Here is a 9602-nt window from a genome sequence, read left to right as displayed (position 1 = left end):
GCGGCGGCGGCGGCGGGCCAGCGGACGGACCTTGAGGGGCGGCCGGGCGGCTCCGTCCCCGCCGACCACGCGCGCCCGCCCAGCATGGAGGCGCCGCGGCAGCTGAACGAGTCGCTCCTGTGCCGGCCCGGCTCGGCTAACGGCAGCGCCTTGAACGCGACCGGCGGCGGCGGCTGCGACCCTTCGCGGAGGCCCCGCGGAGGCGCCCCAGGTGAGGTTCGCGCCCCCGCTTCCCGTCAGCAGCTTGGGAGCTGCACCTGCGCGCACCTTGCCCCCCCCCCCCCCTCACACGCCGCCACCGCGGAAGCGAGAGCCGCTTCCCTCTTCCGCAGCGGAGCGGGCTCTTCCCCGCCTCCGGTGCGGAATTCTGGCCCTCGCCCTGCCAGGGCAGCCGGGCCCCGCTCGACGCCCCGAAACGGGGCCTGATCCCTTCCCCCCCCGCCCCGCCCCGCCGTGCACACGCGGCCACTGCCAGCGCCCGTTTCCCGCAGGCTGCAGCCCCCGCCCGGCTGCCCCCTCACGCCGCCGCGAGCCCCTCTCCCTGGGGCTGACCGGGCCGGGCTGGCAGAGGGGGGGGGGAGCCGAGACCGCTCTCCTTGCGCCCCGCCTCGCCCAGTGCTGGCACAGGGGCTGTACGCACGGGCGGCAGCGGCTCGGCCGGGTGGATCTTGCCCTCGGCTGCGTGCCGCAATCGCAGAGGGCGGATCGCCTGCCCCACGGTGCCGGTCAGGAGGCAGCCCGGCCGGGGGTGCTGGTGGGCGTGTGCCCCTTCTGGGGCTGTGTGCGCCAAGCCTCGGACAGACGACGCACCAGGGCAGCCGCCTCCCCCCCCCCCCCGGATTTCCTCCCGGGGGAATCCCCCCCGCTGCCCTAGGGGCTGAGGAGGCTGGTGCTGTGGGCTCAGCTGGCTCCCCCTGGGCGATCCGGGCTCCAGTTCCGTGGGAGCGTGTGGTCCCGGGGCCTCTGAGCCTGGGAGGCAGGCATGCTCAGGAGGGCCGGCTTGGGACGTGCCGAGCCGCATGGGGCGTCCCCCTTCCCTCTTTCACAGTATGAGATGCGAGGTGAGAGGATGGGGACGTCACACCACACACAGTTGCGCTGTGGGATTCCGTTCTTCCGGATTTGGTGGTGGTCACTAACTTGGGCAGCTTTGTTGAGGTTTGGGTAAATCCCATGACACTCGGACCCGGGTTGTCCCCGCGAGGTAGTGCGGGGCCGTCTGGGGCCGTGTGTCCCCCAGCAAAGCCGTGGGAACAGAGCGTGCCCCCCGCGGCAAGCCAGCTGCTCCCCACGTGGCACGCACCGTGGGCTCCAGGGCCGGCTGCAGCCGCCCCACCGTGGCCTCCGCTCTGTCCCCACGTGTCACAGCTGCCAGTCGAGCGCCTCCTTATCAGCAGCTGGGGCTCTGGGCAAACAGGCACCGTGTGCAGCAGCGTCCCTGGGAGGAAAGCGAGCGGGCAGCACCTGGAGGGGGGGCAGGGCTTGTGGGGGCGCCTGTGGATCCGGCTGGAAATTGCTGGGAAGCAGCGGGGCTGCCCATCCGCCTCTCTAGGGTGAACCGTCAGGATCCCAGCAGCAGCGCCGGGAGCGCCTGGCCGCCTCCACAGAGAGCTTGGGGGCAGGCGGCTGCAGGGCTTCCAGCAGCTGCCAGAGACGCTCGTGTGGCGGGGAGGAGCCCCGGGGGGCGCGGGAGCGTGGGCAGGTGCCCCGGCCTGCGCATGTGCAGCCCCTGCAGTGGGCCAGTGCGGGGGCGGGGCCTTTCTCTGCTGGAGGGAGGGTCCCCCATCGATTGAGCCGTGCGGGAGCGAAGGCAACGTGGTGCTCAGCGCCGCTCCGAGCAAGTCCGGCCGTTCTGCCCTGTGTAGGACCAAGGCTGGACGGCCCTTCAAGTGGCCCAGCCACGGAGGGAGCACGGTGCTGGAGGAGGAGGGGCGGCGGCTCTCCTGCCTCGGGGGGCAACCGGACCGGTGGGCAGGCCGTCCCTGCCTGGCCAGGCCGTCTCCGGGAGCCGGCCGCTCACCCATTCCACGGCTCCGGCCCCGAGGAAGGGCTCACGGCCCCCTCCCTCTCCCCGCAGAGCTCGATCTCACCCTGCGGGTGCTCCTCTACTCGCTGATCTTCATCCTCAGCGTCTTCGGGAATGCGCTCGTCGTGGCGGTCCTAGTGACGAACAAGCGGCTGCGCACCGTCACCAACTCCTTCCTGCTCTCGCTGGCGCTCAGCGACCTCATGGTGGCCATCTTCTGCATGCCCTTCACCTTCATCCCCAACCTCTTGCGCAATTTCATCTTTGGGAAGCTCGTCTGCAAGGCCATGGCCTATCTCATGGGTGGGTGCCCCGGCCCCGCAGTGGTGGGAGGGGGCAGAGGGCTTTCCTCGCCCTCCGGCTGGGCTGGGCGGGCTCTTGGCTGGGGCCCGGGGGCCTCCGAGGAAGCGTGCAGCTGGGCATGGGCACGGGGCCGTGTGGAGCCTCGTCTGCTTCGGCCCGCGCTTCCCCTCTCGCGGCTGAGCGGGGGCTGCGGTCCCCCCCGGGTGCGCCGATGCGCCAGAGCAGAGCCCGCATCCGCTGCCGCCCAGCGGCCGGGGCAAGCAGGGGGCCCCCCCCCGCCTCGGCCAGCCACGGGACGCGGGTGACAGGGACGTCCGTCCGTCCGCCCGCAGGGATGTCGGTGAGCGTGTCCACCTTCAGCCTGGTGGCCATCGCCATCGAGCGCTACAACGCCATCTGCAACCCGCTGCAGTCCCGGGTGTGGCAGACGCGCTCGCACGCCTGCCGGGTCATTGCCGCCACCTGGCTGCTCTCGGCGCTCCTGATGCTGCCGTACCCCGTCTACAGCACCACCAGCGCCCTCCCCTCCCAGCCGGACGTCTCCCAGTGCAGCCCCCGCTGGCCCGGGCACCTCGTGGAGCAGGCCTGGTGAGTGGCGGGCGGGCGGGGCAGGGCGGGGGCCCGGGGAAGGGCAGGAAGGTGCTGGCGGGGGGCGCACACACGGTTCTGTATAGCGTGCTCAGTCCGGCTGGCGCCATGCAGGTGGGGAGGGCTCTGCCCCAAGGGGCTTCCAGTGCAGGCATGGCACCACGAGCTTTCTCCTGCGGGTCTGACCCTGGGAGGGCACCTCGCCAGTGGCTCTCTGGGGGCAGGACCGAAGCGCCCGATGCCGAGGACGGGGAGCGCTGCTCGGCCGCCCGGCTGCATCTCCCGGCTGGCTGGCACGTAGTGGCCCCTCCCTGGGCTCCGTCGGTGTAGGGGGGTCTGCGGGGGCACCTCTCGCCTCTGGCCCAGCAGCTCCAGGGGGTGCAGCCAGGACCCTTTCCCAGCAATGGCAGCGAGAGGCTCCGAGCCCCCGGCTCCCGGTGAAGGGGGTGGGGGGGCACGTGTGCCCAAGCGACGTCCACCCGAGGTGTGCTGAGGGGGGGCACTGCCTGGGCCCCTTTGCTCTCATCCAGCTGAAGTAATCTCCCCAAGGTGCGCAGGCTGCCAAGGTAGCGGAAAAGGTGGGGGGCAGAAAAAGCCGGCCAGAGGGTAGGCGCCTCCCGGGGAACGGAGCTTCCCCACAGGCTGCGAGTCGAGTCGAGTCGAAGCACTCGTGAGACGGGCAGGTCCGAGGAGCGGCGGCGGCGTGTCACCCGCCCAGTGATGCGACGCGGGAGGTTGGGCTGCGTCGCCGGCAGTGGCCCGCTGGACTGCGCGGGAGGAGAGCGAGCGGAACTGCTTGGCCCGGACGGTTCATTCGCCCATTCGCCTCTGGACGGCAGTCGCTGCTGCCCTTTCCCCACGAGAGACCCAGGAGAGCTGCCAGCGCCCCTTCCCTCGTCCTCCCACCCTCCCCGCAGCCCGGGGCTGGGCTGGGAGCGGAGCAGCCCCTTCGCGCTGGCCGCGCTGGTCCTCCGTGCGCTGGGGGCTGTGGAGGCCTCCTGGGGGTCCAGGCCGGCGGCTCCCCTGGGAGAAGGCTGGGCCCGCGCGCTTGGAGTAACGCCGCCGCCTCCCTCCCCAGGTATGTGCTGCTCCTCACCATCCTCTTCTTCATCCCGGGGCTCGTCATGAGCGTGGCCTACGGCCTGATCTCCCGTGAGCTCTACCGGGGCATCCGGTTCGAGATGGGCCTCGCCCGGGAGGCCAAAGGTATGCACGGGGGGGGGGCGCTCGCTTGGCACAGCGAGTGGCCTGTGGTGGACGTGCACCTGGCTCTGTGCAAAAGCACTTGGCACTCTCTCCGGAGCCTGGGGGACGGGGGGCAGCCGGCATGTCCCACTGGACCCGCCGCACACGCCTGCTCGGGGCAGCCCGGGGATCCAGCCGAGCGGGGCCTCCCGACCCGTTGGACTGCTTCAGGGGGCTTGGGGAGGGCCGCTTGTGCCGGGGTCTCTAGCCCGGGGCTGGGGCATCCCCTCCCCGGGAGCCCCTCTGGCCAGCACGCTCCCCGCCAAGAGCTCCAGCTGAAGCGGAGAGCGGGCGCCCGCGGAGGAGAGCTCCCGCGGAGGGAGCCAGTCGTGCCCCACACGCCGTGCAGCATGGGCGGGGGGCGCACGGCTGGCGTTTGCAGGAGGCGCTCCTCCGGGCGGCCTCGTGGGGTGGCAGCGGAGGCGGCCCCGGCCACGTGCCGCTCCCCCGTGCGCGGCTCGCCCCTCCAGTGGGGCCGGTGGATGGCGTGTGGGAGAGCCACCCACGCACCCGGGAGCCCCTTCCTCCCCACACGGCCCGCAGGAGGGGCAGGCCACACCGATGGAGCCCCTTGCCAGGGAGGCACATCGGACCCCGAGCAGCCCCGCAGCCCCCTTGCCCCGTGCAGGTGGCTGGCCCTGGGCCGCCTCTCCAGGAGCTTGCCATCCCCTCGATGTGAGCCTGGTGCGGGGGCCGCGGGGGCTTGTGGCCTGCCGGGGCACCTGAAGACGGACGCTCGTGGGGGGGGAGGGCTGGAGCGTGCCTGGCTGGCTCGGTCGGAAGGGGGCCGCACAGCCCCCGCTTTGGACGGTTCCATTTGGCCCCAGCAGGTGGCAGAGCTGGGTCGCGGGGGGGCGGTTGTCCTTCCCCTTGTCACGGTCCTTCCGTTTGCTTGCCCCCCAGCTCAGCGGGGCGGAGGCCCCGGCCCTGCGGCCCCTTGCGAGGAGGGGGACGGCTGCTACGTCCAAGTGCCCCGGCCTGCGGGCGGCGCTGTGGAGCTGTCAGTGCTGGTGCCGGCGGACAGCGCCAGGAAGGAGCCGGCCCGGATCAACAGCTCGGAGGCCAAGCTGGTGGCGAAGAAGCGGGTCATCCGCATGCTGGTGGTGATCGTGGTCGTGTTCTTCGTGTGCTGCCTGCCCACCAACGTGGCCAACACGTGGCGTGCCTTCGACCCCCACGTGGCCAAGCGGGCCCTCTCCGGCACCCCCATCTCCTTCATCCACCTGCTCCTGTACACCTCCACCTGTGCCAACCCCTTCATTTACTGCTTCATGAACAAGCGGTTCCGCAAGGCCGCGGCCGCCGCCTTCTCTCGCTGCCTCCTGCCCCGCCGCTGGCGCCGCCCCCACCCCCCCGACGAGGAGGCCACCGCTGGGGCAGCCTCCCTGTCCAAGGTCAGCTACACCACGGTCAGCAGCGTGGGGGCGCCCTGACCCACAGACGGCGCCACCCACAACCTCGCCTTTCCCTGGGGGCACGCGGCCCCGGCTCCCAGCCTGCCGCGGCGGGGCCAGGGGGTGCTCCCGAGGAGCTCCAGGGCCCGGAGGGGAGCGGCTAGCCGGCAAGGCCTGGAGGGGGCCTCTGCGGGAGGGGCCGGCGCTGCAGTGTGAGCTTCCCCACCCCGTATTTGTTGGGGGCGCTCCCCCACTTCCTGCGCATGGTCCTTCTGAGCAGGGATGCTGGGGCCCCGCAGGCCCCTCTGTGGGCAGCGTGTGTGCCCCCACGGGGAGAGGGCCCCTCCCCGGGCCCCTCCCAGCGGGCATGTGCTTGCAGGGGCTCCCTTCGCCACGGGGCGGTGCCCCACAGAGCCAGTGTCCAGCTCTGTGGACGGAGCAGCGGCTGCGCAAACGCTCCCTCGCTCCCCGTGGCCAGCTATTCGGAGGCAGGGTGGCCCTCTCGGGGGGCATCGCAGCTCCACGGGGTCCCTCCCAGCCCCGTGACCCGATGAGCTGGGGCTGGCCTGTTCCCACCGTGCCTCCCGGGTGGCGGGGGAAGCCCATGCAGGGGCCGAGCACGGCTGCCTCCCAGCCCAGGTTCCCCACAGTGCCCGGGCGGGGGGGGGGCATACCGGGCCACAGGAGCTTGCGGCCGTGGCCACTGGGTGCATGCTGGCCCGGTAGCCTCCGGCGTCCCCAGCAGCCAGCACCACTCTTTGCGGTGGGGAGCTCCAGGGCTGAATGTGGCCCTGTGAGCAGAACCCGTCCTCCGGCCGCATCCTGTCCAGGCAGCTTTAGGGCCCACTTCCTCCGGCCCAGGCTTCGTTTCGTACAGCCCCCCTCCCTCCGCTTCCTCCAAGGTAAAAAGCCCCAGCAGGGTAAGGGAGCTGCTGCAGTCCCGGGATCCTGTCCATCGCCCTCCCTTCATCAGCTTTTCCAGCTCTGGAAATACCTTGGCCCCTTGCAAAAGCTGCTGCTCCGTCTCCAGTCATCTGGCACAGAAGGCGGTCAGAAACATGCAAAATGGCTTTGCTAGAACAGCAGGAATTTTGTATCTCAGTCTGAACTGAATTTTGCACTGCCTGTTTAAAGAACTGGCAAGAGGGCAATCATTTGGACTTGGCAACTATTTCTGTCTCATTTTCTCAAAAAGACTGAGCACGTATTTTGTCACTGGTATTTAATACTTTTTTAGATGCCCTTTCTGGAAATCTGGATACATGCGCGCATTTCTGCTCTCTAGCGAAGGAAACCATTTGCCTAACTTCTGCGTGATGTTCTCCTCCTCCGTGTGTCCCCCTGTAACTCCTGCCTTTCCAGAGCTGCCTGCTTCTGACATATTTAAAGCAGTCTTTGTTATCGGTCTCAATGTTATCGGCACGATGCCCCCAAAACGCCTTTGCGCATCTCTGGTTGCCTGCCTGCATTTCTTTGCACTGCTGTCCTCCTTGTTCCCCTCGCCCGCGGGCGTGCCGGACTGTCCGAAGGGAGCCCCCTGGGCTGCACGCGGCTCCTTGATGCCCCTCAGCTGCTGCGCTGGGGCCTCTTGGGCTGGCATGGCCCCCCTTGGCCACCCCAACGCCCTCACGGGGGACCGCATATGCCCAGGCACCTCCGCCCACACTGCGCAGCGTGTCTGGTGGCTCCCACCATCCAGATGCAGAGCCGGGGCAGAGAGTCGCTCTGCCTCGGCCGCCTGCCCTGCCCCCCCGGGCACCCCTTGCAGCGATCCTCTCCCGCCACGATCGCAGGGGCGGCTGGTCCAGCTCGTCCCGCTGCACGGGCTGGGGCCGGGGGGCGGAGGGCCCCACAGGTCCTTGGGGTGAGCCTGAACACGCCTGCGACCCAGCTGCAGCCGTGGCCCCTTCACACTCAACTCCACCTTCACACTCAACTCACGCTCAACTCCGCCTTTCAAAAACCTCTTTCCATTTCCCTGGTTTTCAAGAACTTCCCTCTTTGGCAGTTGAATGGGACCATTTTCTCTTGGCCCTCACCACCGAGCCCAGCAGGCTCCCGGGGCGCTGCCCTGCAGTCCACGTCGGCTCAAGAGACCCTCGCTCAGCAGTGCAGCTATGAGACGCTCGTGGCCGGGGGGGGGGAGGTGGGAGGCATCAAATCCCTTGGCGATTTTCCCAATGTGGAGGGGTCCATGAAACAGATGGGTGCGCGATACTTTTTCCTGGGCCGCACATGCGAGCTTTGGAGTTCTCCAGGAATCTTCATCGGGGCTGGTGGTCCAAACTGCAGGGCGAGGTGGGAGAAACCAGAAATCCGCGCGTTTGGCCTGCGGTCGCGGTCCTGCCGTCGGTGTCCTAGACGTGCTCTCAAAAGGTCGGGCTGCACAGTGTGCTCCGGGGTCGGCCCTCCTCCGGCTGGTATCCGACCGGTGATTCTGAAGCCACATCGCGTGGCGTGCGGGTCCTCTGGGGCGCCCTTCCCCGCCCTCCCCGCGGGGCCCCGTCCCGAGACGGCCGTGCCCAGTGCCGCTCTCCCTCCCCTCCGCTGGCTCCCCAGGTGTGCTGGAGCAGGTTCTCTACATCGAGCAGGTGCTCCCGCCCCAGCTCAGGGGCTCCGACGACGACAGAGGGGGGTGCCCCAGCCGGGCCTCTTCCACTCCAGGCCGAGGCCTTCTCGGGTGGATGCCGCCATGCCCCAGGGCCCCGGCCTGCCCAGAAACGCTTCCTCAGCTCCTCCAGGGATGCTTCCACCCCAGCCAGAGGCTTTGCTGCCCCAGCTGGCTCTCCCCGGGCAAGGGCCATCCTCGTGGCGCTCCGCCAGCCGAGTTGCGTTGCACGCCAGCAACCTGGCCGTGCGGCTGGAGGGGGCCCATCCCTCCTGTGCAGGCCTGGCTTGTCCCCAAGCTTCCCGAGCCCATCTTCCCGCACTGCTGCTGTGCCCCCGAGCCGAGCCTCCTCAGGGCACGTGGAGGGGGCAGTGTTTCGGAGGAAGCCACTGGGCAGGGCAGGATCGCAGCCTCCTGCCCAGCACTCTGAATTGGGGCCCCAGGACTCCGTTTCCCCACAGCGGTGGAGCCAACGTGCCCCATGGCCACTGGAGCTGCCCAGGCACCCCAACCCACCGCCCTCGCACCAGCAGGCGGACACGTGCCCTGCACAGACCCCTCCCCCGTGCCTGTGCCGGGGGGGAGCAGCCTCCCCGTGGCCCTGTGCCCGCCCAGAATCCCCTTGCCCCCCCGCCCCCCGCTGCTGCGGGATGATTCATCCTGGATGGATGTGCCAGCATCTCTCTGCGTAGCATGGGGGGGGGTGATGCTGCAGAGGCCTGGCAGAGCCTTTGGCATCACCCACGCAGTGCCCCCCGCGCCAAGCGGCTCGCCTCCAGTAGCGTCCTTGGAAGAGGAGAACGGAGAGCGCCGCGCGGGTGAGCCGACGGCAGAGCCACTCCCCTGGCGTCTGTCACTGGCCGCCTCGGCCTCCCCCACCAAGAGCCGGGGAAATGGCTTTGATGGGGAACACGCAACGCTGCGAGCGAAAATGTTGCTCAGCTCCCGTGCAAAGGCCGTGTGCACACGAAGGCACGTGAGGCTGCAGACACGGCGGCCTTGCCTGGCGGGGGGCGGGGGCGGGGAGAAGGTGCTTGGGGCACTCATTTTGGGCCGAGCAGCGCCCAGAGGGAGGGGGTTCGGGGCCGCCCCATGGCTCTCCGGGCCTTCGTGCAGCTGTAGGGCATCGCTGAGCCCAGCCGGGTGCTCTCTGCCCAGAGGACCGGCTGCCCCAACACTCGGGGCGCTGGGACAGAAACACGGGGGTTCCCTGGGCTGCAGCCTGGCCTTCCTGCAGTGCTTTTCGGATACTGGCATTGGCTTCTACTTGAGGTTTTTTCTCTGCCGCCCTGCCTTGGGCCCCCCAACCCTGCAGGGATTTCCGTCCAGGGGCCTCCTAGGGGAGCCCCCGGAGGCGCAACCAGATGCTGCTACAAAAGGCAATGAGTCCATCGATGAAAGCGGAGCTCAGAATTAAAGCAGCGACCAAAGACGTGAG

General features: G+C 69.5%; 1 protein-coding gene across 1 annotated transcript; it reads left to right on the top strand.

Annotated features, from left to right (window-relative positions):
* Positions 1-84: 84 nt before the first annotated feature.
* CCKBR (cholecystokinin B receptor) lies at positions 85-5595 on the top strand. Its single transcript, XM_044418591.1, has 5 exons — positions 85-211; positions 2078-2329; positions 2662-2917; positions 3996-4123; positions 5066-5595. The coding sequence occupies exons 1-5, from the start codon at positions 85-87 to the stop codon at positions 5593-5595; spliced, it is 1293 nt and encodes a 430-aa protein (XP_044274526.1).
* Positions 5596-9602: the final 4007 nt, after the last annotated feature.

Source organism: Varanus komodoensis, unplaced genomic scaffold (genome assembly GCF_004798865.1).
Source record: "Varanus komodoensis strain SLA01 unplaced genomic scaffold, ASM479886v1 scaffold91, whole genome shotgun sequence".
In the NCBI taxonomy this organism is placed as follows: Eukaryota; Metazoa; Chordata; class Lepidosauria; order Squamata; family Varanidae; genus Varanus; species Varanus komodoensis.
The sequence above is the reverse complement of the archived record's forward strand: the minus strand, read 5'-3'. Positions and strand labels throughout refer to the sequence as shown.